Source organism: Cucurbita maxima, unplaced genomic scaffold (genome assembly GCF_002738345.1).
Source record: "Cucurbita maxima cultivar Rimu unplaced genomic scaffold, Cmax_1.0 Cma_Scf00026, whole genome shotgun sequence".
Classification (NCBI taxonomy): Eukaryota; Viridiplantae; Streptophyta; class Magnoliopsida; order Cucurbitales; family Cucurbitaceae; genus Cucurbita; species Cucurbita maxima.
In genome coordinates this window covers 2,347,135-2,374,874 of record NW_019272042.1, presented here as the reverse complement: position 1 = coordinate 2,374,874, position 27,740 = coordinate 2,347,135, and the positions used below count along the sequence as shown (strand labels likewise).

The 27,740-nt window shown below is 37.8% G+C and overlaps 3 protein-coding genes across 4 annotated transcripts in view; all 3 read left to right on the top strand.

The window, feature by feature from the left end:
- Positions 1–837: 837 nt before the first annotated feature.
- LOC111498887 lies at positions 838–2,853 on the top strand. The gene is made up of 4 exons (XM_023150242.1): positions 838–1,156; positions 1,232–1,384; positions 1,455–1,525; positions 2,656–2,853. The coding sequence occupies exons 1-4, from the start codon at positions 838–840 to the stop codon at positions 2,851–2,853; spliced, it is 741 nt and encodes a 246-aa protein (XP_023006010.1).
- Positions 2,854–4,883: 2,030 nt separating this feature from the next.
- On the top strand, positions 4,884–6,182 carry LOC111498886. Its single transcript, XM_023150240.1, has 4 exons — positions 4,884–5,202; positions 5,301–5,456; positions 5,543–5,613; positions 5,943–6,182. Exons 1-4 carry the CDS (start codon positions 4,884–4,886, stop codon positions 6,180–6,182), a joined length of 786 nt encoding a protein of 261 aa, XP_023006008.1.
- An 11,815-nt stretch (positions 6,183–17,997) lies between these two features.
- The window catches only part of LOC111499203 (paladin), a 26,359-nt gene continuing 16,616 nt past the window's right edge, over positions 17,998–27,740 (top strand). For both annotated transcript variants that reach the window (XM_023150717.1, XM_023150718.1), the window contains exons 1-3: positions 17,998–18,149; positions 24,423–24,673; positions 27,021–27,152. In XM_023150717.1, coding sequence (XP_023006485.1) covers positions 24,497–24,673; positions 27,021–27,152 — 309 coding nt within the window. In that variant the 5' untranslated portion in view covers positions 17,998–18,149; positions 24,423–24,496. The remainder of the gene's footprint in view (positions 18,150–24,422; positions 24,674–27,020; positions 27,153–27,740) is intronic.

The window sequence follows — 27,740 nt, the reverse complement described above, 5'->3', positions numbered from 1 at the left end:
TTTTGCTCTCTATGTTACCTTCTTCAGATCTGCTCTCATCCTTGATAAGAATTTATATGTTGAGATGGTCGAATTGGTCTAAGGCACCAGATTAAAGTTCTGATCCTGGGTTCAAATCCCACTCTCAACAATGTTTTCCATCACTTTCATTATTGTGGGAGAAAGAAAGTAAATACACCCATAACAGAGGTTGATGAACATGGAAAGATTTGGCTCTCTCATTGGATGATCTTAAAATGTCAAAAGTAGGGGCATTTTCGTCATATATCTTTAATTGTAAATCACTCGAACCTAGTTTTACTCTCTATGTTACCTTCTTCGTCTCATCCTTTATTAGAATTTACATGTTATATGGTCGAGTTGGTCCAAGGACCAAGGCGCCAAATTAAGGCCCGGGTCAGAAAAGGCGTGGGTTGGGTTCATATCCCCACTCTCTACTACAATGTTTTCATCACTTTCATTGTTGTAGCAAAGACAACCATAATAGAGGTTGAATGGATGAACATGGAAGATGTTGGGTGGCTCTCTCCTTAGGCCATATCACAAATACGTTGGACCTCCAAGAGGTAGATTATTAGATCTCTTATCGGTTGGAACACCGAATGTGCTAGTAAGGATCCTTGACCCCTTAATTATTAGACCCTTAATCATGAGATCCCACGTCGATCGAAGAAGGGAACTGAGCATTTCTTATCGAAAAGAGCACATAGGTCACAATCAATTCACAATTCCCACGGACAAATTGTTGCATTAAAGATTGAATGAAAAATATAGTTGATTCATTCATAAGAGCGAGAGGGCAAGAGCTCTTTAGCCAATTCAATTAACAAAAACGGCATGTTCTTGGTCAGGCTTCACCACTTCGATCCTCTTAGGGAAGCAACCTCCCTACTGGCTCAAATTTCTAATGAAGCTGACCTGAAATTCTCGTCGTCGAAGTTCTCCCTAATTACCTCGTACCCTTCCCGTCGCTTCGTCGCAACATTTCAAATCTCGCATCGATTCTTCGCCAACTATTCCGTCGATCGGAATCACAGTTCAAGGGTTTCCCTCCAATCCTTCTATGATGCCATGTACGATGGTATATTTTTTTCTTCAATGACCATTCATTTTCCAGAAACAACAAGCCGCATGGTCCTTCAATTTGAGTCTTCAAGTTAGTATATAACCAAAATCTTTGCCATTTCTTGATGAATCTTGGCTCCAACTTAATTGTTGATATCACTTTTAGATCATACGAAGCTGAAAATGCATCGTGTGTTAAAATTATCACCTTCGCAAGAGGAGGAATTAGGCCAAATTCAACATGATCGATTTTTCTCTATCATTTCACAAGATTTTAGAGACATCATAACAGGATTACCCTCGTTCCCAAATAATTCAAGTAATCACCAATTCTTCTTTTGGGTTACATATTTACATGCAAGAACTAAAATCTTCTCTATTTACCTCAGTTTTCGTTAGTCTAACGAGTTCACGAGTCAAGTTTTGTTGTGCTTCGGAAGAAAGAATTCTTACAAAAGAGGTATTGTTCACTGATCTCTACAATCATATGATATTTGTTGACTTTGAGTATGAGGTCTTTGGAGCCCTCGAACAGCCTCCCATTAATCGAGGCTCGACTCCTTTCTTTGAAACCCTCGAACAAAATACTTTCTTTGTTCGACACATGAGTCACTTTTGACTACACCTTCGAGGCTGGAATTCTTATCAAAGAGATATTGTTCATAAGCTAATATCACAAGAATTTTAGGAATCACTGATCTCCACAATGATATGATTTTATTAACGTTGAGTCTGAGGCCTATGAAGCCCTCGACAGCCTCCCCTTAATCGAGAGTCTGAGGCCTATGGAGCCCTCAAACAGTCTCCCTTCATTGAAAGTCTGAGGCCTATGGAGCCCTCGAACAACCTCCCCGTTAATCGAGGCTCGACTCCTTTCTCTGGAGCCCTCGAACAAAGTACACCCTTTGTTCAACACATGAGTCACTTTTGACTACACCTTCGAGGCTAGAATTCTTACCAAAGAGATATCACATAATCTAATATCACAATATTTTTAGGAATCACGGATCTCCACAATGATATGATTTTATTCCCGTTGAGTCTAAGGCCTATGAAGCCCTCGACAGCCTCTCCTTAATCAAGAGAGGCCTATTAAGCTCACGAACAGCCTCCCATTCATTGAAAGTATGAGGCCTATGGAGCCCTCAAATAGCCTCCCTTCATCGAGAGTCTCAGGCCTACGGAGCCCTCGAACATTCTCCCCTTTATTGAGAGTTTGAGGCCTATGGAGCCCTCAAACAACCTCCCCTTCATTGAAAGTCTAAGGCCTATGGAGCCCTCGAACAGCCTCCCCCTTAATCGAGACTCGACTCCTTTCTCTGGATCCCCCGAACAAAGTACACCCTGACATGGCTAAATTAAGGGCATGACTATGATACCATGTTAGGAATCACGGATCTCCACAATGGTATGATATTGTCCACTTTGAGCAATAGCTCTCCTGACTTTATTTTGGCTTTCCAAAAAGCCTCATATCAATGAGATGTATTTCCTACTCATGATCGTTCCCTTAATTAGCCAACGTGGCACTCCATCCCAATCATCCTCAACAAATATAATTTAAATGAGTTCTTGATCGATGTTTTTCAGGGTGGACGATGCGCAATTATAGGTTATGAAGGGGAAGCTGAAATTGTATTTCAAATCAATCTCAATCCCAAGTGGTTTTTCTTTAATTTGAGTTATGGAGCATATAGAATATGGTTTTACAAGACAATTGATTCTCGTTGTGTAATCTTTGTCCCAGCCTTTGGATTGAATGCCCAATATGTGATCTACTTTTCCTAAATGCTCATATCAAAGGATGAAGAATGATTTTCTCAATTATGAATAAAACTTACAAAAGTTCTTCGTAAGTAATGGCTCGTTCGACAATCGTTTTGTGGACTCGGTTTTGGCTGTTTTGAATTGTTTTTCGAGCCGTTTTAAGAGACTTGGTATTGAAATGTGGTGTAACGACACATTTTTTTAGAAATTCGAGCCAAAGGTTGCTACTAATTGAGGCAACATTTTAAACACGACATGATCATTTGAATCAATGGGAAAAGGAGACGTTGGGGGACATGTTTCAAAACATTATATTAAAACATGAAGAGTTAGAAATCAAGACTTTAATTCAATGACATTAAGTTCTCTCTAGCCCTTTTAAGCTCATTGAGTTCTAAACCCTACCCACTCCTATTCCACGAGTAGGGGCATTTTTGTCAATTATCATACTACTTAATTTACTTGTCAACCGACAAAATAATGGAGGCTCTCGACTCTTGTTTAGCTCTCTATGGCACCCGATCCTGATATGCTCTCATCCTAAATTAGAATTACATGTTGAGATAGCCAATTTGATCTAAGGTGCTAGATTAATGTATTCATCACATTTCCCAAAAGAGTTCAATTGGTGACATTTTTTTGTATTTTGAACGAGCACCAATGGGGGCGTGCAGAAAGAGTTCTCTCTCTTTTCGGCCTATTCCTATACTCACTAGAGGCTGTTTTAAGCCTTCTATGACATTAAGTTCAAGTAGGGGCATCTTCGTAATTTATCATACTACTTAATTTAATTGTCAATCGACAAAATATCGAGGTTCTCGATCCTAGTTTGGCTCTCTATGGCACATGCTCCAGATTTGCTCTCAACCTATTAGTAATCATAGGTTGAGATGGTCAAGTTGGTCTATGATGTGGTTCTAGTCCAGTAGGGCATTTCATAATATACTTAATTGAATTGTCAACCGATAACAAAGGCTTTCAACCCGAGGAGTTGTTCCTAGTTTAGCTCTCTATGGCACGTGTTCTAGATATGTTGTATGCTGAGATGACCGAGTTGGTCTAAGGTGTCAATTTAAGTTTTTGGTCCGTAAGGGAGTGGATTCAAATCCCACTCTTAACAATTAATATGTTGAGATGGTTGAGTTCTCTCTAAGGCCCCATATACTGAATTGTTCCTAGTTTAGCTCTCTATGGCACGTGTTCTAGATATGTTGTATGTTGAGATGGCCGAGTTGGTCTAAGGTGCCAATTTAAGTTTTTGGTTCGTAAGGGAGTGGATTCAAATCCCACTCTCAACAACTAAGGTGCCGCTAGGTTTTATATTTTATAGAATAATAGTTTTAATATAGAAATTCTATTATTTTAATAGATTCTATTCTAATCCTTAGAATAGTTTCAAATAATCTATCATGATAAGTTGTTATTTTCTATTATTCCAATCAATTATAAAGATTCGAAAAAAAAAATAAAAAGTAAGTGGACCTAACCCATTGAATCATGACTATATTCACTATTCTGATGTGGCTATGCAAACTAGCGAAGTCCAAAGAACATAAAAGCTAGTTCATCCCAAATGAGATACCCTATCTAGTAGATCCGCTAGAACTTGGTGAATAACTTTCAGAGCCCGTTTAAGTTTGTGACAAGTAAAACACCCACTCGAAACTTTGAAGTCTCCCCAAAAGCTTAGATGACCAAGAGAAAAGTTTGTGATAATTTATTAGTCGTCGGATGTGATGATAGCCTACAAGTAAGTTGCTTGCAAAGCACTGTACTCACCCATTCTACATTTTTTTAGGTGTCTGATGACCACCGATCAAGGTGGAGAACATTCGAGACCTACGTGGTCACAAAGAAATTCGTCTCGGGTGTCAATCTTTTATTGGTTTAAAATAGTGAATACAAGTTTATTAAGATTTTAAAAAAATAGGATTCTTGATTAGGTTTAAAAGGGGGGAGTACAAAACTTGATTTGCTTTGAAAGGCATTTGTTTGATTTTTGAAGAATACTAAAATTGAAAGGCTTTGAACATTCTCACATTACCACCACCATGTTCTTGGTCAAGCTTGAGGATGTTACTCCTCTTTCAGACGCAGTCTTTCTGTTTAATCAATTGTCTCTTGAAGGCGACGTGAAATTCACTCATAACATGTTCTCCTTAACCGTCTCGAACGCTTCGATTCGGTTCATCATAAAGCTCGATATTTGGGACGAGCTTTTCGCAGAATATTCAGTCGATCCGAATCAGTGTTGGAGAATTTCCCTCCCAACTTTCCAAAAATTTTTGTGGGATGGCGAAAGTTACTCTTCCATGACCTTCCTTATGCATGAAACTAGAAGCCGCATGGTGCTTGAGTTTCATAATTCAGGTAATATCTTGATATCATTCTTGTTTCATCTTGATGTCATTCTTCATTGATCTTGATATCATTCTTGGTTGATCATGATATCAATCTTGGAATATCAGCTTATCCCAATGTCCCAAGTTGGCATCGAGAATTGACATTGTTGCCTTCGGAAGAGGTGGATATAGGCGAAGTTGAAAGTGAAAAAAATTTCATAATTGAGGCAGAAGATTTCAGGCACATAATAAGAGAAGTATCTCCATTCCCGAATGATACAAGTAATCAAACTCTTTGTTTTTTATCATATTTACTTCATAGAAAGTGGGTTTGTGGTTTAATTGATAAAGTTGTCTGTTTCTCACAGTTCGTGTTACTCTAACCCATTTACAAGTCAAGTTTTCTGTTGCAGCCAAGGAAATTATTCTTACTAAACAGGTAAACGAATGTTCAAATTTCTTTCCCGAGTTATTTTTGGGTCAACTTTTTTCATTTCTCGAACGAACCGTTTTGGGACGTTCAGTAGAAAAACACCTTGAAGTGGGTTTTGTTCTCGGGTCGTTTTCTATAGCAATTGCTTTGGGCTTTCCAAAATGGTATGATATTGTCCACTTTGAGCATTGCTTTGTGCTTTCCAAAAGGCCTCACACCAATGGAGTTAGTATTCCTCACTTATAAACCCATGATCATTCCCTAACTTAGCCGATGTGGGACTTTCATCATCCAACAGTTTTACGAGCCAATATCATTTCGTTGATGTTGTGCAGGCTCGAAAAATTCAAATTGCAGGGTATGAAGAAGGAGACACAGATCAATTCCGAATCAGTCTCCATCCGATGACGTTTTTCCTTAGATTGTCATATCAATCGGAAACAGCATGGTTTTGTAAGACGATGGATGGTTCCCATACTATAATCTCTATCCCAGCCTCTCACTTTAATCTTGAATATGTGGTCTATTTCCCCCATGATAGGGAAAATATAATATACACAAATGGAGTATCCTAGTCTATCATCAATCTTTTCTTTTTCTTATTTGCTACTTTTGTCATATATTCAACACTTGTTAATAAAGAAAAATTTGAGATAATATGGTTGGGGTGGTAGTGTCGAGGCACTACCAACATCTCTAAAACGACGGGAGGTTGTTGGAAGAAAAATAAAATGCGTAAAATAAAGGAGAGAGAATGGCTAAAATTTTGACTGCCTTCAAAATCAGGTTATTCAATATTCTGAACATATTTCCTATTTAAATATAAATTATCCTAAAAAATGGCTTGAGAGTGGTCAACTAAATGTGTGCCACTCCCTACAAAATTGACGTTAAAACTTTGGTGATACATTCGACCTCTTTTGTCAAATGGTCAAACGGAGGTATTCTGAAATCGTGTGAATCTAAATAAGGAACAACTCAAAAAACCCAGGTTTTATCTAACAATCTCCTCCTAAAACCTGTGTATATCTACCTTATTATTTGAACTCCGATCTTTGAGCGTAGTTCTTCAAATTTCACCCACGCCAGGGATTTGGTGAAAATGTCTCCAAGTTGTTCCTCTATTCGGATGTAATCAATCTTGATGAGCCCTCGATCTGATTTCTATGTACTTGCTCCGTTCGTGCAAAACTTGATTTTGATCAGGGAGATCGTAGCTTTGTTGTCTACATATAGCATTGGTGGATCACTTTCTCTCCCGATGAGTTCTTCCATTAGTCGCGCAAGCCAGATCCCTTGTGTTGCTGCCATCGAAGCGGCGATGTATTCTGCTTCGCAGGAAGACAAAGCAACTACCTTCTGTTTTGTTGATTGCCAGCAGATTGCGCCGCCTGAGAGAAAGTAGATCATTCTGCTAGTGATCTTACGATCATCAATGTCACCGGCCATGTCACTATCACTGTAGCCGACCAGCTTGAGTTTCTCATTTCCGCTCCCTGCACAGTATCTTACACCCCAGTCTCTGGTTCCGACTACATAGCGCAGGATGCGCTTGACAGCCACTAGATGCTCCTCCCTAGGTGCTTCCATGAACCGGCTCACATATCCAACAGAATAAGCAAGATCAGGACGAGAGTTTACCAGATAGCGCAGACTCCCAACAATGCTGCGGTAATTGGTGGAGTCGACTGTCGTCGTAGTGCCGGCCTTCCTTAGCTGGAGTCGGGCCTCCATTGGCGTCCTTGTACGATTACTGTCCACAAGCCCAGTTTTGTCCAGCAGCTTCTTTGCGTATGCACTTTGGCAGATGGAGATGCAGGTAGAATTCTGTTGCACTTCAATACCAAGATAGTAGCTGAGCACGCCGAGATCGCTCATCTCGAAGTTTTTCGACATCTCCTTCTTGAACCTTCCGAGGACTTCCACGTCACCACCAGTGATTATGAGGTCGTCGACGTACACTCCCACGATCAGTCGCTTCTTGCCATGGCCGTGCGTGTACATGCCATGCTCAGAGGCGCAACGTTTGAATTTCAGTGACAGTAAGGTATTGTCGAGCTTCGCGTTCCAGGCTCGTGGAGCTTGTCGAAGCCCGTAGAGTACCTTGTGCAGGCGTAGTACTTTATTGGGGTTGTCGTTGTCCAGGAAGCCAAGTGGTTGTCGGACATAAACGGTCTCCTTCAGCTCTCCGTTAAGGAAAGCAGACTTTACGTCCATATGGTGAACCTCCCAAGAGTAATGTGCCGCAATTGCCAGCAAGAAACGAACAGATTCTAACCTTGCCACTGGCACAAATACCTCTTCGAAGTCCACTCCTTGCTTCTGGACGTAGCCCTTCGCCACCAGACGAGCCTTGTGCTTCACAACTTCTCCTTTTTCGTTGCGCTTCAGTTTGAAGACCCATTTGAGCCCTATGGCTTGGTGTCCCACGGCATATCCTCCAGACTCCATGTCTGGTTCTCGGTGATGGATGTCATCTCCTCCTGCATTTCCTTCAGCCAGCACGGGTTCTTTTATGCTTCGGCGAAGGTGTTCGGTTCATCTGCACTAATGGCATGTAGTTCAGCCACTTCTTCGAGCTTGCGCGCTGTGAATCCAGGTGGTTCACCTCCTCCTACTAGGTCGTTCATCCTTCGGCACCTGGCCTCCAGATCAGTATCGTGATCAACATTCAGCATCGAATCCGCAGTCCGTGCGTTGCGAACTCCACTGGTTCAGGGGTTGCACCTGCTGGCGACGGTGTCGGCTGCTGATGCTGGGCTCCTCCTTCTTCCGGCTCGGTGACGAGGTACTTCACCGTGAATTGATTTGGATTATGGTATGCCTCGATCACGTCATTCCACTGCCAGAAGGTGCTTTCGTCGAAGACGACGTCGCGAGACACGTGAGCTCGCCCCCTACAGGATCATATAGTCTGTACGCCTTGCTCCCGGGTTCATAGCTGATGAAGATGACCTTCATCCCCCTGGGAGCGAGCTTGGCGAGGTGGGGACGTGTTGCCTTCATGTATGCAGTGAGAGGAAATTGAGTTCGGGAGAGAAATTCGGTGAGAGAAAATCGTCGACGAGAGGTTGTTGGAAGAAAAATAAAATTCGTAAAATAAAGGAGAGAGAATGGCTGAAATTTTGACTGCGTTCAAAATCAGATTATTCAATATTCTGAACAGATTTTCTATTTAAATATAAACTATCATAAAAATGGCTGGAGAGTGGCCAACTAAATCTGTGCCACTCCCTACAAAATTGTCGTCTAAAACTTTGGTGATCCATTCGACGTGTTTTGTCAAATGGTCAGACGGAGGTATTCTGAAATCGTGTGATTCTAAATAAGGAACAACTTAAAAAACACAGGTTTTATCTAACAATTATCTACAGTTTTCTCCACCACCACTGTTGGCTTTGATGCTGCAGGAGCAATCGTCATGCTGTTCAGGTGGAGCGGATTGATTACTCTTTGACTCCACCCTATTGACCTCACCTTCTCCAACATAGACTCTCTCATCGGAATCCGGGCGCCTTGGCCAACATAGACTCTCTCATTTTCTTCCTAATCAAACCTTCATCCTTCACAAAAACCCAAACCTCAAAATCTTCATGAGCGTTCCCATCGAAAATATACAGAATCTCGAGAAACCTATCGACCTTCTGTAAGATTTACCTTTGGAATCTAGGCGTCGCACTAGCCTCTTCTCCAACCAAGTTGTCGCCGCCCTTCTCGCCAAAATTGGCTCCTTCGCCTAATGTGGCTACTCTTCTGGCTGCCCTTCTCACCAAGATTGGCCCCTTCGCCCAATGTGGCGACTCTTCCGGGTTCAATATTGTCTTTGTCCCTTGCTCTAGGTTTCCCTCTTCTACTTCTTGGGTTAGACATATTCTCGTTGGAGCCAAGGCAGCATCGTCGCTAAGCGACGATCCCTCTTCGTGGGTTAGACATATTCTCGCCGAAGCCAAGGTAGCATCGCCACTGAGCGATGATCCCTCTGCAGTTTTTTATGACCAAGAAAGTGTTTCTTCATGCCTCCTCTGAACCAGGTTGTCGACATCTTCACAAAAATTGTTTCCCGACCTCTATTTGAATTTTTCAAATCCAAGCTTCACGTTCATTCCAATCCGACGCTCAGCTTGCGGAGGGGTATTAAGAATATTCGGTACTAAATTATAGTTTATCATACATATCATATTTGATATTTTATTATAAGACAAATATCTACTTACATAGGTATCTTTCTATATATTGTTCTTTCCATTTATTACTATTTTCATATTTTTGTAATATTGTTCTTTCCATTTATTACTATTTTCTTATTCTTGTAATTTATTTTATTATAAATAAAGAACTTTCACACCCCATTTAGATAGGGTGGTTTCAACAAATATTTTCATCGATAAATAGTTTTAGGAAAAAATTTAAATATTTTAGGAATAAAGATACTTACCGAGTTTAAGAATAAATCTAGGTCACAATGTGGGGTCTTTAGTGTAAATATCTCTCCACCCCACTTAAGTTATTCCTAAATAATCTCAAGCAAAATAAAGTTTCTAGACAGTGTATTGTAATCTCTTTCTGATTTGTTTTAATAAAAGTGTGAGTTTCACAAGAGTAGGTTGTCTGATCTTTTGAAATTCTTAATACGCTCTATGGTTGTAGCTTTACCTAATCTTCCACATCAAAAACAAATTTTTGAGATTATACGTGAGTGAGTTTTTTCATGTTATGAGTAGCTTGTGACTCTACAAGTTTTGTGTTGAAAAGCTTGCTTGGTATTACTAAGGTACCACTAACACGATGGATGAACTCGAAGTCATCGGAGAAATCAAGAAACTCAACAGCAACAACTACATGATGTGGGCAACATGCATAATGTCCTAACTATGCCACCAGAGTTGATCCTAATGGCACAAACAAGACAATGTTTACCTTGAAGACCACAGTTGAAGAAGAAGAGATATTGAAGCACATTTAGGATGATCAAAAGAAGCATGGAACACGTTCGTGAAGACCACATTTTTCTTTTCTTAAAAAAAGAACGATACGAGGTAAAAACTTCTAGAGAACGAGCTATTATCAATCTCACAACGTGACATAATGATTGCTTAGTACTTCTACAGAGTCCAAGTTGATCTGTCGGGAGATTACTGAACTAAATCTTAAGTTCATAATTGGAGAAGCTCAAATGAAGAGGATCGTCATCCATATATTGCGACTAGAATATAGAAGGTTCGTTATTGCTGTATAAGAATAACATGCCAAACTACCACTTGTAGAGTTTGAAAATTTGTGAGGATTTAGGGTTTAGGGTTCAATAACTTAGGCGGACAGAAAGAATTAAAAGTCAAATCCAAAGTTTATCAACACAGCTATCATAGAAGACGAAGTTAAAGAGTCAAGACGTCTGAACAAGCATCAGAAAACTCGACTTGGCAAAAGGCGAGGGAGGAAACAAATTATAGCCTTTGAACAAAATCAAACCTAGGAATTAGTGCAAAGACTAGGAGATGTCAAACTTATCTTTTGCAAGTGGGTTACAAATAAAGTATCTCCAGATGTATCGATCGAGAGATATAAGACTCAAATTTTAGCTCGAAGATAATTTCAATAATATGGGCTAGACTATAATAAAACGTTAGTCTAGTGATGAAGAACACTACCGTACGTGTCTCACTAGTATTTGCGGCAAGTAAAAAAAATAGCAGATGGATGCGAAGAATGTTTTCTTGCATAGAGAGGTAGACTTGGAGATCTACATGAACCAACCAAAGGGATTTGAGAACCAACTGTACCTAGAGATCAACCATTGGGAACGTGTTCAAGCTCGGTACGGGATTAATTTCTTGGTGCAACAAAAGATAATTTTTTTTTTTTTTTTTGGACTTAAATTTTACAAAATTGTTTGTATTTAAAGTAAGTTGATTGGATTTGAATATCAAAGGCTGTTATCATTTTCACATTAACACCACCACACCACCACTGCACCACAGCACCATGTTCTCGGTGAGGCTTGAGAACTTTTTACGTCTTTCAGACGCAGTGTTTCAGTTGGGTCAAATTGCTGATGAGGCCGACCTGAAATTCTCTCCGTTGCAATTCTCGTTAACTGCCTCGAACCATTCCCTTGGCTTCGTCGCATCGCTGCATATTTGGGACGACTTTTTCACAGAATATTCTGTTGATGAGAGTCTGAGTTCAAGAATTTCCCTCCAAAGTTTCCATAATGCTATGTGGGATGGCCAAAACTATTCTTCAATGACCATCCTCATGCAACTAGCCAGAAGCCGCATGGTTCTTGTGTTCCAAAATTCGGGTTAGTTTTTCAAGATTCATTCTTTTATGCATTCTTGGTATCTTTGCATTAGAGGATTGTTAGGAGGGAGTGAGTGGTTTCTAATATGGTATCAGAGTCATGCTCTTAATTTATCATGTTAATAAGATCCTCAAATTTCGAATAAATGGTGTACTTTGTTCGAGGACTTCAAAGAAGGAGTTGAGCCTAGATTAATGGGAGGCTCTAAAGTGTACTTTGTTCAAGGGGAGGATTGCTGAGAATTGTTGGGAGGGAGTCCCACATTGGGTAATTTAAGGAATGATCATGAGTTCATAAGTAAGGAATTCATCTACATTGGTACGAGGTCTTTTGAGGAAGCTCAAAACATAGTCATGAAAACTTTTACTCAAAGTGGACAAGATCGTACTATTGTGGAAAGTTGTGGTTCCTAACATGGTATCAGAGTCATGTCAATAAGATCCTATAGTGCACTTTGTCAATGGTATCAGAGTCATGTCAATAAGGAGTCGAGCCTAGATTAAGGGGAAGTTGTTCGAGGGATCCATACGTCTCAAGGGAGGCTCTATGTGTACTTTGTTTGAGGGGAGGATTGTTGAGGATGGTCGGGAGGGAGTCCCACATTGAGTAATTTAGGGAATGATTATGGGTTTATAAATAAGGAATACATCTACATTGGTACGAGATCTTTTGGGGAACCCCAAAGCAAAGCCACGAGAGCTTATGCTCAGAGTGTACGAGATCTTTTGGACAATATCATACTATTGTGGAGGGTCGTGATTTCTAACATGGTATCAAAGTCATGCCCTTAACTTAACTATGTCAAGTCGAGGACTCCAGAGAAGAAGTCGAGTCTCGATTACACTGTTGTCATTTCAAGATTGATTCTTTTATGCATTCTTGGAATCTTTGTTGTTCAGTAGAGGAGAATGCGCCGGGATGGCAACGTGAATTGACATTAATCCCTGCGGTAGAGGAGGAGTTAGGGCGACTTGAACCTGCAAAATATTTCCAAATTCGTTCAAAAGATTTCAGGCACATAATAAGAGAGGCATCTCCATTCCCTAATGATCCAAGTAATTAATCAAACTCTTCTTTTTTTTTGTTCATGTTTACTTTAAACAAAGTGGGTTTGTGGTTTAATTGATAAAGTTAGTCTGTTTCTCACAGTGTGGGTTACTCTAACTCATTCACAAGTCAAGTTCTCTGTTGCATCCAAGGAATTTGTTCTTATCGAAGAGGTATTTCTCGTATGAGTATTTACTCCTTTCTCGTTTTAGTCTTAGTATATTCTAGTTCATGAGCTAAATATCATAATCCATCCTGAAGTAGTTTCGTTTAATAGTTCAAGATCACTGTTAGCAGTTATTGTCTGATTTGATCTGTTACTTATTGCCTCGCTGTTTTAAAATGCGTCTACCCCTTGTATGGAATGATGGAGCTCTCGAACAGCCTCCCCTTAATCGAAGCTCGACTTCTTGTTTGATATTTGAGGATTCTATTGTCAAGTTTAGGGTATGGCTCTGACACCATGTTAGGAATCATGGATCTCCACAATGGTATGATATTGTCCATTTTGAGCATAAGTTCTCATGACTATGCTTGAGACCTACCAAAAGGCCTTATACCAATGAAGATAGTATTCCTCACCTATAAAACCATGATCATTCCGTAAATTAGCCAATGTGGGACTCACTCCCAACAATCTTCAACACAACTAACGTGGGATCTCACTATCCACCCCTCTTGGGGCCCAGTATCCTTACTGGCACACCACCGGATATTTAGATTTGGCTCTAATACCACCGTGAGGTTGTCGACGATACATAACAAGCCAAAACAAACAATATTTACAAGCGGTGGGCTTGGACTACTACATTCACTCTCGAGCCATTCTTCATAGTGGTATCATTAGAACATTTAGAAAAGTTGAGTTCTCATTTGGGTCTGTCATCGTATTTACTAAAGATTGTAGTAAGACTAAAACGGTGACTCGTAGCTCATTCATGAGTTGTTGGTTGATGTTGTGCAGGCTGGAAAATGTCTGATTTTAGGGTATGACGAAGGAGATACAGCTCAATACCGAATCATTCTCCATCCCATCAATTTTTTCCTTAGACTCTCATATCAAGCGGAATCACTACGGTTTTATAAGACCATAGAAGAATCTCATTGTGCCATCTCTATCTCAGCCTTTGGATTTAATGCTGAATGTTTGGTCTTTTTTCCCCAACCATGAATCATTCACCTCAAATGTCTAGATATTTTCACGTTATATTTCGATCATCTGTAGTTGAGTTGACGTTTTTTTTTAATGAATTATCGAGAAATATGTGCTTAAACGATTCGAAGAAAAATAGACCACAACAGGATGTTGCCTAGGCCATGGTCGGGCGGTAGCGTTGAGATGCCACCTTTGATAGAGAAAATTGAGTTCGGGAGAGTTGGTTAATAATATCTGTATTTTTTTGGCTTATAATTGTTGTGTGTTGAAATTGTTAGGTTGAATTAATCGAATTTGTATCCCGATTAACGAAATCACGGTTTAGGATTCTCGTTCGTAATCAAATCTAGGCTAGAGAATCAAACCGAACTAACTCCAAGATTGTCTAAGCTAGGTACATTCGTTAACTGTACAAATCACTCAACTGTATACCTAGAGTTGTCCTATATTAACTAAACTAAGGACTAGTGAAAAGAAAGTTCTATCGGGCTTGGAATAGAAAGGCATGGATTTGATAACATTGATATATAGGAACAACAAATTTTCACATTGGTATGATATTGTCCACTTGAGTATAAGCTCTCACGACTTTACTTTAGGTGTCCTAATTGTGTTTGAAAAATTCCAGCGTTCATATTTTGGTAGGTTCTCAAGTTCCTTTCGATGACCTAGTTTCCCTTGGGTTGCCCCTTATTGTCTTACGTTTTGTCTCGGTTGCCATTTGACATGGATTTGTAATTTAAATGTTAGCTTCAAGTTTTGGATGACCGCATCTGATGAGAGTAGTCTACGAATCTTATGGAGCATTCGATCCAGCTCAAGATGACTTGGACGACCCATCTGATGATAGTAGCCTACGAATCTCATGGAGCATTCGATCCAGCTCAAGATGACTTGGACGACCCATCTGATGATAGTAGCCTACGAATATCATGGAGCATTCGATCCAGCTCAAGATGACTTGGACGACCCATCTGATGATAGTAGCCTACGAATCTCATGGAGCATTCGATCCAGCTCAAGATGACTTGGACGACCCATCTGATGATAGTAGCCTACGAATCTCATGGAGCATTCGATCCAGCTCAAGATGACTTGGACGACCCATCTGATGATAGTAGCCTACGAATCTCATGGAGCATTCGATCCAGCTCAAGATGACTTGGACGACCCATCTGATGATAGTAGCCTACGAATCTCATGGAGCATTCGATCCAGCTCAAGATGACTTGGACGACCCATCTGATGATAGTAGCCTACGAATCTCATGGAGCATTCGATCCAGCTCAAGATGACTTGGACGACCCATCTGATGATAGTAGCCTACGAATCTCATGGAGCATTCGATCCAGCTCAAGATGACTTGGACGACCCATCTGATGATAGTAGCCTACGAATCTCATGGAGCATTCGATCCAGCTCAAGATGACTTGGACGACCCATCTGATGATAGTAGCCTACGAATCTCATGGAGCATTCGATCCAGCTCAAGATGACTTGGACGACCCATCTGATGATAGTAGCCTACGAATCTCATGGAGCATTCGATCCAGCTCAAGATGACTTGGACGACCCATCTGATGATAGTAGCCTACGAATCTCATGGAGCATTCGATCCAGCTCAAGATGACTTGGACGACCCATCTGATGATAGTAGCCTACGAATCTCATGGAGCATTCGATCCAGCTCAAGATGACTTGGACGACCCATCTGATGATAGTAGCCTACGAATCTCATGGAGCATTCGATCCAGCTCAAGATGACTTGGACGACCCATCTGATGATAGTAGCCTACGAATCTCATGGAGCATTCGATCCAGCTCAAGATGACTTGGACGACCCATCTGATGATAGTAGCCTACGAATCTCATGGAGCATTCGATCCAGCTCAAGATGACTTGGACGACCCATCTGATGATAGTAGCCTACGAATCTCATGGAGCATTCGATCCAACTCAAGATGACTTGGACGACCCATCTGATGATAGTAGCCTACGAATCTCATGAAGGATTCGATCCTAGCTCAAGATGAATGGCACGAGCATACTATTATAATACTAAACAAAATAATTGTTTTATTTGAGGTCAAAATTTATTGAAAATTTTAAAGCATCACGCCTCTCTCCAATTAAAAAAAAAAAAAAAAAAAAATTAAAATAAATTTTATAAGAAATGACATATTTATTTATTTGTCTTCTTCTCCCTCTTCTCTCTCATTCCTTTTATTTATTTATAATTTCCAACGTTTTTTTTCTTGTCATTTTCTTCTCTCTCTTCTCCTACTTAATTTCTCTCATCCTATCATGCTTGAGCACCACAACTCAAATAGATTAGAATATTGTGTAATCCAAATCGAGTGTGAACACGTTCAATCCCTTCATATCCCGAAATAAAAAATACATCTAAATTGGTTAATTGAGCTTAAGTCACGACTTTTCAAAATTTAAACTCAATTTCTTGAACGTTTGAGGTCTTTGAAAGTTGAGATCTTATAAAAAAACGGTATAAATACGAGTGGTCATTTAGCTAAACTAGAGTAGACCCTGTATTTACTATGAGATCTTGTACCTTGCTACGAAATCATGCACTTGCTATGAGATCTTGTAACACATACTTACAACGGAGGGTGGAAGAATTGGAGATGTTTGTTTAACTTGCGGAGAATCATCTTGAACCAGGTGAAGAATCTTAGTATAAACTAAGAACAAGAGAGAGTGTGTGATGTCCCATATTGATTCGAGAGAAGAACAAAACACCATATATAAATGTGTGGAAACCTTCCCTAGCAGACACGTTTTAAAGTCTTGAGGGAAAGCTTGAAAGGGAAAGCCCAAAGAGGACAATATATGCTATCGGTGAGCCTAGATTGTTACAAATGGTATTAGAGCCAGACATCGGACGATGTCCTAGTAAGGACGCTAGGTCCCGAAGGGGGTGGATTTGATGGCAATCCCACATCGATTGGAGGAAGGAAAGAGTGCCAGCAAGGACGACTCCGAAGTGAGTGAATTGTGATGTCCCACATTGGTTGGGAAGGAGAACAAAACAGCATTTATAAGTGTGTGAAACCTTCCTCTAGCATATTGTAAAGTCTTAAGGGAAAGCTCAAAAAGGACAATATTTTCTAATAGGGAAAGCTCTAAACGGTGTCGGCCGATGAATTGAGAACAAACATAAAATAGGAAACCAGGACAAAAGCTTTTTGGTCCCTACCTTACCTCGTAGACATCACTGAGAAGCCAATGGTGAAGAGAGAGAAGAGTGAGGAGGGAGGATAAATTAAATTTATGTTAATTTTAAAATGTTATATTAAAGTTCACTATAATAAAACGAATATAATTAATGGATAAAATCATTTTATTTATTAAAACAAGTCAATTATTATGGTTAAGTCATTTATGCAAATAAAATAGTTAATTATATTATTAGAATAATATAAATTTAAAATGAAATTCCATCCCAGCATAATAATCCAATTTTTTTCTTTTAATTTATATAATTTTTTTTTATAAAAATTAATAATATTTTAAATTCATAAATTTCAAAAAATTCGAATGGCTTAGAATCGAACTAAAACAAATCAATCCCAAATTTTTAAATTTTTATTTATTTTATTGTAGCATTTTCTTTATAAATTAGTCAATTATGCACAATAATTTTTTTTAATGATTTTTTAAAATAAAAATATATTTGGAAAAAAAAAAAAGGTAACATTTACCAAAAAATTGAAAATTTAAAGTTAAATTAAATAAAATTAAAAAGTGAGTAAAAATGATTAAATTATTAATGGTGAACTGAAAATTAGGTTTTAAGATCAATTAAAACATATTATTAAAAATGAATATTAATTAAAAAAAAGGAAACTTAGCTCACCTTTATTTAAAAAAAGAAAAAAAATAAAAAGAAAGATAACCCAAACCCTCTCATCGTCTCTCCTTCTTCACGTCGTCTCCTCCGACCTTTCAGCAGCTCAGTGTCGCCGCCGCCACCGCCGCCGCCTCTCTCCGGTCTACTGGTGTCGCCGGAGCTCCCTCCGGGTTTGCGCTGATTTTATACTCTCCTATTGTTACTGCAATTCTCCCAATCTCCATGTATGTCTTTTTTCTCACTTGAAAATATAAATTAGGATTGTCTAACGAAAGCATGGATGATTCTTTTTCCTTACAAAGATTAGTAGTTGAATAGGAGGGAGGGGACGGGGAGCAGCCTTGTGGAAAACTGAGGCTTGTCGTTAATAATTGAGGCTTTAATCATCCGTATATCTCTTTGGTCTCCGCTGAAATTTTTTTGTTTATGGGACCAAGAATTTTCCAGCATCTCCCTTCTTTACTTAGCAGAGAATCCTTCAGGAATCTATCGCATTATCCAATTCTCTTTAAGTCCTTATCTTGTAGGAGTTTGATTCACCGAACAACCTCAAACCATATTTGTATTAGTAGATTATAGTTGGAAAGAATACAATGTCTGTTTTGAAAATTAAAATTATCTTCGTCAGATTAACCAATACAATCATCAACGATACTTCGAATTTATTGAAAGCAAAAGTCGTCTATATGCGTTCTACTTCATGTCAAGTCATTGGGGAGCTCAAAATAAATTAATTGAGTACTCATTGAATCTTTTGGTTGGGAGGCTTGTTAATTATGTTGGATGAGAGCAAGGTGAAGGTTTTTGAAGTGTTAAAAGGTGACATTTCCTCCCGGTAAGAGTATCTTTTCAACAAAATAAAGTTTTTTGGATTTCAAATTTATATGGGTCCAAAGGTTTACAGCCAATGAGAGAACGAAAGATGTTTGGAGTGAGTTGAGATCTCTTCATTCATATTGTGAAGATTCATGGTGTGTAGGGGGTGATGAATATAATCCGTTGGGTTCATGAGCGGCTCCCAATTGGGAGACAGACTAAAGGTATGAGAGAGTTTAATAAAATTATTGATGTCTTGGCTTGATGGAAATTCCTCTGTCCAATTATAATTCACATGGATTAGGAAGGTGATGGGCTTCACTCTTTGTTATATCGTTTTTTTTTTTTTTTTTCCTTTTTATCTCAAAAGAACGGGATGTCATGTTTGAGAATTCAAAAGCGTCAAAACTGGACCTATTGCTTGGGATACCTCTTTGAAGCTTCGTTTTCCTAAGCTTTTTTCTATGTCTGCTTCTCAATATGGCTTGGTTTTGGATTTATGGGAATCTCATTTTCCATCATGGTCTCTAGTTTTTTGAAGGCTTTTGAAAGATGATTAATTCATTGATTTGCATCATATTTTGGGTCTTTTGAACACTGTTAAAGTTGGTTCTATTGAAGATTCACGATCATGGTCATTAGACTCTTTTGGTATTTTTTCTATGAAATCTTTATAAAAGAACTTGCTTCTACATCTCCTATCCAAAAGGATCTGTTTCGAGCCATCTGGAAGACTAATAATCCTAGAGAATTAATATTCTGCTTTGGATTGTTACTAATGACTATCTTAATCTTTTTTAAATCTTTTTAATTGGGTTTTCTCAAGTGTGTTAAAAGGGTAACATTCTACAGCTGGTTGTTGGTCATTTGCCCACAAAACTGAAGTGCTAAATGTGATTAATGCTCTATTATCAGAATTGTGGTTGGAAAGGAACCATTGTTTTTTTTTTTTTTTTATGACAAGCATCTTCCTTTGTTTGATTGGTTTAAATTTTGCACGATTAAAGGCTACCTCACAGTGTTCTTTTTCCAAGCCTTTTGCTGATTTTTATCTATATGACATTTGTTTAAATTGGAACGCATTTATTTTTCCTTTGTTATTTCTTTTGTTTATTGTTTTTCTCTGTTCACTCCTTCGTGGAGTTTGTATCTTTTTAGCATAAGTTTCTTTTCATTTCTTCAATAAAAAGTTTCCTTTGTTGGTAAAAAGAAAACTTCTTAGGTGTGTGGACATATGGAGGATTGAGGTCCTTAGCGGCTGGGAGTTGAAAGGCAAGGCTAATATCTTATGGAAGTTTGCTTCTCGCGCAACCTTATGGGGAATTTGGCTAGAATCAAATAGGAGAACTTTTAAACATTAGTTGACAGTTTTTTCTACTTTTTGGAATATTGTACAACTCAATGCTTCTGGGTGGTATCACAACTATAGCAAATTCTCTGCTAATTACCCCTTTTCTGATCCTTCTAGATTGGCGAGCCTTTTTGTAAGTAGCTTTTTTGGGAGGAGGGGAGCCCTCTTCCCTCACCCCCTAGGCTGTCTTTTGGTTTTTCTATTGCTCAATATATTTTCCAGGTTTCTTATATAAAAAAAAAAAGAAAAGAAGAAGAAAAAAAGAGATTGAGTACTCATTACCTACATTTTATGTTGACGTGTCTATAGATACATTTTTTGGGTTGGGTGAAGGGTTAAGGTGAGCGGTTTGAGGTTTAAGGTTTACAGTAAGAGTAGATATGTATGCATCTTTATGTTGGCAAGGGATGAGTCTTTCTATTCAGAGTGTTTGGTCTTGCAATTGGTCTGACAAAGAGCATGGATGGTTGGCATTTCAATGCTCTAAATGATTGGACTCTTAGTAGCAATTTTTTTTTTTTTTTTTTTTTTGATAAGAGACAATTTCATTGATGAGTGAAATTTACAAGAGGGATGTGTAATCCATGGTGTTTACAAAAGACCTTCCCAACAGTTTACACCTTGTAGCAAATGATTGGGGTTGTTAGTTTCTAAGCAGTCATAGACATGCTGAAGATAAGTTAGTTGAGCCTCATACTATTTGTAGTAATATACAACTATGTGCTTCTCAATGGTGTTATACAAAGATCAAAATTCTTTTGTAACTATCCCATCTTCATAATTCTTCATGATTGGAAGGATTTCATGTAATTAACTCCTTTTTTGTTGTTAATACATTTTTTGGGCTTTATATTTTTTTGTTATTAATACATTTTTAGGTTTTATATTAAAAAGATTCACATAAAAGTTATCACAAGCATTGTGTGTGTGCATATATATACTAACAAGAAACTGAGTTTTCATAAAGAAATATGATATAACAAATTAAGTAGTAAAGGGTAAAGTTTTGTAGCAAGATAGTTTTCTTCCCCTCTATTTTGTGGAGCATTTAAAGCAAGAGAAATAATAAATTTTTTATGGAGATTGGGAGATCGGGTGAGGATATTTGACCACCTTATGGGCTACAGTTACTAAACCTTTTTGTAAGAGCCAAGTTTCCCTCTTCTAGATTGGAGTCCATTTTTGTAGTTAGTGTCGTTCTGCTTTCTTTTTTGTTGTGCCTTGTTCTGTTTTTTGTATTCCCTTTTATATTCTTCAGTTGTCTCAATGAAAACGAGATTTCTTAAAAATAATGAAGAAAGAAAGATTCTCAGCCTCCCTGGTATGTTGTTGTATTTCAACTCAATATGTTTTTACAAATTAGTTTTGCTTTAATATTATAAATTTTGATATTTAGGAAACAAAGACTAATAAATGAGTAGAAAACAAGATTAGTATACAGGCAATTATTGTAGATGAATTAAGGAAGAAAAACTTAATAGATTGAGAAAGTTTCTTCTCCCATGATTGTAAGCGATGAGGATTTGTCTAACGTCCTTCAAGAATTGTACTAATTATGAACTGGACCAACTATTAGATTGACATCTTTTCTGGATCATTTGGATGAGAAATGTTAGACTTGGTTAAGCTGATATATATGTATATATGTGTGTGTGTAATATTCTTTTAAACAATCTAGCTTTAATTGAGATCAAATGGAAGAATACAATGTTTCAAGGAAAAAATAAAGAAGAAAGAATACAAGGAGAATACAAACAGCCCCAACAAGAGCAAACTAGCATAAAAGAGTCTCTAATTAAGTGAAATAAAACCTAAAAGATAATTACAAAAGCTTTGCACACGGAGGGCTAAAGAGAGTTGTGAAATCTAACAAGGGGCCTCAGCTTAGGCCACAACTCACGCCAACGTCTCTTAAACTCTCTAAATATTTTGTTGTTTCTTTTTTTCCAAGGACCCCATAAATAGCACTATAGCTTGCGAACCCAAGAAGCAGCCCTTTTCACAAAAAAGGGATGGAGAAGAGGCTTCTCCACCATGAAACTGTACCCTCTAGGTCAGAGCAAGCTAAAGATGAATATCCTGAAAAGTAGCTTCACACCAACCTAGATAAATCACATGACCATACGAGATGATGAGGAAACACAGCCATATTTTCAGCCACGGTACTATTGCATGATATTTTTGTTGTAGAATGTTTCAAGCTTTTGGATGGTTCACAGTTCTTCCGAAGTATACAAAAGATCTCCTCAACACAGTCCTTACGAGTCACCCATTTTGTGGGTCAAAGCCTTGTTATGGATCTTTAACCATCGTGAGGCACATATCTCGGACCTTCTTTTGGATCCTTTGGAAAGAGAGAAACCAAAGAGTCTTCTCGGTCAAAACTCTCCCTTTGGATGTGTTCTTCAACCTGCTTATTTATTATGCTATTTTTTTTTTTTTGGTGTGAATTGTCTAGACACTTTGCTTCTTACACTTATGCTTCCCTTTAAATCAATTGGGAAAATCTTTTATAACGTTGTAGATCTTTGATCCCTTTTGTAAATTGTACATCAATGAAATTATTCCTTGTAAGGAAAAAAAAAAAGAAGGACCATAGAAGATGATTCATATCCTCAGCTGCCCCTGCAAAGGAATCAAAGGATACAACATAAGGACCCAATCAGATGAGGTGAATTCCTCTGAACATGAACTAGGATATTGACTCTGCTTTGAAGGAATTTTTTTACCTTCTTTGGGAATTTAATCTTCCATTGCGAGGAGAAGATGGAGACACTGGGAAAACATCAAAAGAAAGGACTAAGGTTCCACAGAAGAAAGTCCTTTCTCTCCTAAGAAATAGAAAATCTCCCACAAAACTGAAAGGAATCTTTACCAAATAGGGGCTGGTAAAAGCCAAGAGAAATGGACGATGAGAGGAAGGGAGGTTGGAAGCCACATAATGAAATTTGTGATAATATTCAATATTACAATACTTTTCTTGACTTTTTTTTTTTTTTCAATTTTTTTTTAATGTAATTGGTTGCTATCAAAAAATATCTTTGAAAAAGAACATTTAGAAACATTTTATCGTATTTTTTTAAATTACTATTACATTTTAAAAATCTCTTTCATAGTTTATACTACCAAAAGTTTTAGATGCATGGACATTACCAAGAAAATTGATTGATGAAAAACACAAAAAAGTTTCAAGGTTATGAACTCTAATTGGAAGTGAAAAGCGGAAAAAAATCTAACAAAGGCATGGATGTCAAAGCCCCTTAATTTGTGCAAATATCATTAAGGGAGTAGCTTGCAAATAAAGAAAAGAGAAAATGCCAATAAAAAACTTTAGTCTTGATAAAAACCAAAATGCTAAATGTTTATCTTGAAGTTCTCTAATTTTTCAAGCCAAACCTCAGAGGTGATAGCTTCAACAACTTTAACTCATATTAGTTGAGCTTTTGGATGCAATAAGAGAGGAAGAAGAGAGTTCAGAGGACAAGGATTAACATGCTGGTTGGTAGACCATTTTAAATTTCTAACAAAAGAGAGAACTCAAATATCTTTCTGAAGTTTTTATGGGCCTCACGGAAAACATATCTCATAGTAGAATATGCTAAACATCTCTTTCTATTTTGTGGAGTGATGAGTACACTTTGGGATAGAAGGATGGTGGTATTTCATTTTCTTTTTCTTTCTTTTTTTAAGAAGGAAACAAAACTTTTCCTTGATGTATTGAAAAGATGCTAATGCTCAAAATACAATGTTCAAAAGACACGATGTCCAAAAAGGAGTAGAGAGAACAGTAAAAATGACAGAAACTATAAAATCACTAAACTAATATCAAATTCAAAAGGAATTAGGAAGGATATAGAAAAGCACGTCAATTGATATATATATATATATCTTGAAGAGAAACCCCCGCGAATAACTTTGACAGTAAGTCTTTAAATGGGCTGATTCAAATAGATCTATCCAAGGGAGAAACTTTGATAATATATATTTACTTTGTAGTGCAAAATTCAAAGACCGTATGAATCTTTGTGTTTTCCCAAGCTACTTATGTAGCATTGAATAACTTGCTATGGGAACCGTAGATAATTGCTGTTTTTCTATGTAGTACTATAGAAAATGGTTTTTGAATCAGACTGAATGCAAAAAGATGTAAATAGTATTAGAATAAAATAGTATTCTTAAGAAGTTGAATTTTACTTTGGATATTATTGAAAGAGGAAGACATATTTATTTGTATGCCTATTTCTAACCCTTCATCCATCTGTTTGTGATACTGCAGGTTGATGTATTTATAGTGGCAGTGAAAGTAAAGTTGGGTTTAGTTGACGTGGTAGTAGAGTATTGTGGTGGTGCATGAAACTTGTTAATGATAAAGCTATGTCGTTAACACCAAAGGAGCCGAAGCATGTTATGAAGTTTAGAGGAGGATCTGTATTGGGTAAAAAGACGATTCTTAAAAGTGACCATTTTCCTGGATGCCAGAACAAGCGCTTATCACCTCAAATAGATGGTGCTCCAAATTACCGTCAGGTGCGTCCCTCCTCCTTTTGTTTTTCCTTTTTTTACCAATTCCTACGCTTACCATGTATAACAGAAGTGTTTTCTCCCAATTCCCATTGTGCAAACCGCTTTCTTGGTTTGGGCCTTCCAAAAGGAAATCCCTTAGGACTTTCTCTATGGATTTAAAAATCTTGATGGGTAATTATCTTGATGGGTAATTTGAACCAAGAAAGAATATAAATAAGCATATTGGAGTGGTGGATTGAGCGAGTGCCTACCACATTTAGATATAAAAGAAAACTTTCAGCTATGAAGTTTGTGCGGTATTCTATCCACAATGGGATGCCAAAACTGAGAACTCTTTGGATTTCCACCTAGAGGAAGGCCAAGGTGGTGGGTGGCTAAGCTCCAGCTGAATTTGGTGAGGTCAATAGATCAATTTCTTCACGAGGTACTTTCTTTTTGTAGGAAACAGTAACAACTCATTGATATGATGAAAGATATAGAAAGAATTCACATTGGATGAAAATAATTACAAAAAATATATCCACTGATTAGCGAAGGTGGTAATACTATAAAAATAAGTGCAGATAATATGCTCCAAATAATAACCAAAAGGGAAGTAGAATCAATAAAATAGCCGTTGTCCCTGTTCAAGAAGATATGAGCATTACATTTCAACTTTGAATCACAGGTTCCAAAAGAAGACACAAACATGCTTAAGCCAAAGGATCTTTTCGTTCTTTTGGATGGGTGCCCCAAAAATAGAAGGGAGATAAGAGAGAGAGACTATCACCCTGAAAAGCCCATCCAAGCCCAGGATCTCACGTTTACCATAATTTATGTCTAGCCTTCATGCCTTCTCGAAGACTTGATTGAGGTCACATAGATTCTCCAGTACTTTTGCCTCCATAGTAGAGAATAATAATGTATCATCTGCAAATTGCAACTGATTGACCCTGAAAGAAGACTTTCCAATGTTGTTGGTCTTGATCTTGCTCATATCAGCTCCATGGGAAAGAAGGTAACATAGGCAATCCGAGAACAATAAAGAAGAATGGGAGTTGGGTCTCCTTGCCTTAGATTTCTGGTTGGTAAGGTTTTGCCTTGTGGCATACCATTCATAATGATCGAATAATTGGAACTAGGGATGCATCCATAAATCCATTTTGTCTTAAGATGGTCGAAGTCTTTAACTTCGAGAACTGCATCTAAAAAGCTCAGCCCTTCTTTTTGGTAGTACATCAATCATTAATGATTTCATTGGCTATCAATGGGGCATCTAGAATTTGTCTTTGAGCAACAAAGGCCCTTTGGTTTCAGCTATACTGAATAGGGGAGAACTTCCTTGACGCGATTCAACAAGACTCCAACAGTAATCTTGTATGAACGTGGTATGACAATAATAGGTCCATAGTTATGAACGTAGTTTGCATTAACTTTCTTTGTTATAAAGGTATATAAATCTAGTTTAAGGTCAAATTGATTCCAACCTGAAAAAAAAAAAAAAATAGTGGAACACCATGATATCTTCTTTGAAGATTTTCCATGGATTTAAAAAGAATAAATCTGAAACCATTTATTTATTTTTTTTTCCCCAAAGAGTTGACTGCATTTAACACTTCATCCTCAGAAAAATAGCATTCTAGAGAACAAGATTTCTTCTTGCCGATGGGACTCCAATTCAAGTAAGTGGGGAGTAACCTTGGGTTACTGTCTTTCGTGTAGAGGTCTTGATAAAAATCCAGAAATTCCTCCTCGATTTCTTTAACTTTCAATAAACTAGTCCCTAATGTACACAATATTTCAGAAAGAGAAATTTTCCTTATAGGAACTGCTAGGATTCGATGGAAGAATTTGGTGTTTCATCCTCCTCTTTTAACCATTGCAACTTACATCTTTGCCTCAACAGGTGTAGTCCATGGGTGTCGGATCACGACTTTTGTTTCTTGTTTCTAATCACACATCTGGAAGTTCATTGTTCTGATGGTAGTGATCCCCCATCTCCAACGCTATCCAAATCAAGCAAGTTCAGGAGATGATGAACAATTTATAGCCACCACACCCCATAATAAGAAGTCTACAACTTCAAAACTTTAGTACTAAACCATGAGTTAGGCTACGAGTGCATAGAGGGAGGAGAGAGGCCTTTGCACTTACAAATATATTGATAAGAGATGTTGTGAACAGTGTATAGTTGCAATTTTCTGTTCTGAAATCAAAGTGTCTCCACTTTGATAAGCTTCCTGAAATCTTCCCCGGAGAAGCCCTTTGTGTGGAACTGTAATTATGGATGCATTCCAATTAATTAACCGGTTGTTTTAATTGTGTTGTTCACCATTCACTAATCATTCTACTTTTGACAATGTTTCATTAGGCCGATTCATTAAAAGTCCATGGTGTTGCTATTCCTACAATTGTTGGGATTCAGAACGTTCTCAAATATGTTGGAGCTCAAAAACATAGGCAGCAAGCTCAAGTTCTTTGGATTAACCTTCGGGAAGAACCGGTAAATCCCCTCATTGAAATGTTTTGTTGTTTCTTTGGTCGGTTGGTTTCTTTTTATGTTTTGTCTTAACAAAAATTTTTTTGGTACCCTTCTCCAATGCTGCTATACTCTGTAGGTATTTTTGTTAATTTCGTATGGTGCCTTAGTCACAGTAATATATGCACCTAAAATTTCTGCTGAAGAGGTGAACAAAATTATTGATAATTTTTATGATGACATCAATTTTGGAAATTATGGAACTTTTTTTTTAATCAAAAAACATACAAACTAACTGGAATAATGAAAACATAAAAAAAATGTTTGAAGCAAACAAACTCTCTATAGGAGTGAACGAGAAACAACACTGGAGTGCATTCCCAATTGGCAGTGGCAGTCTAATGTAATGTGAACTCTTTATTGAGAGCATTCCCAATTGGCAGTCTAACATAACGTGAACTCTTTATTGTCCACTTGAATCATGAGGAATAAATTGGCTTTTTAATGTTACACGGTGTAAAGATTTTCCTATTATTGTTCACAATATATTTAATTAATATTAAATAATCCCTACTTTATTCAAAACTACTTAAAAAAAAAAAAAAAAAAAAA

What these genes read in the sequence shown, in the direction of transcription:
- LOC111498887 (XM_023150242.1), top strand. Translation starts at nt 838, where the DNA reads ATGTTCTTGGTCAGGCTTCACCACTTCGATCCTCTTAGGGAAGCAACC. An exon ending in CCTTCAATTTGAGTCTTCAA is followed by an intron (nt 1,157 to 1,231) that starts GTTAGTATATAA and finishes TATCACTTTTAG; the next exon opens with ATCATACGAAGCTGAAAATG. An exon ending in CTCGTTCCCAAATAATTCAA is followed by an intron (nt 1,385 to 1,454) that starts GTAATCACCAAT and finishes TATTTACCTCAG; the next exon opens with TTTTCGTTAGTCTAACGAGT.
- LOC111498886 (XM_023150240.1), top strand. Translation starts at nt 4,884, where the DNA reads ATGTTCTTGGTCAAGCTTGAGGATGTTACTCCTCTTTCAGACGCAGTC. An exon ending in GCTTGAGTTTCATAATTCAG is followed by an intron (nt 5,203 to 5,300) that starts GTAATATCTTGA and finishes TTGGAATATCAG; the next exon opens with CTTATCCCAATGTCCCAAGT. An exon ending in AAATTATTCTTACTAAACAG is followed by an intron (nt 5,614 to 5,942) that starts GTAAACGAATGT and finishes GATGTTGTGCAG; the next exon opens with GCTCGAAAAATTCAAATTGC.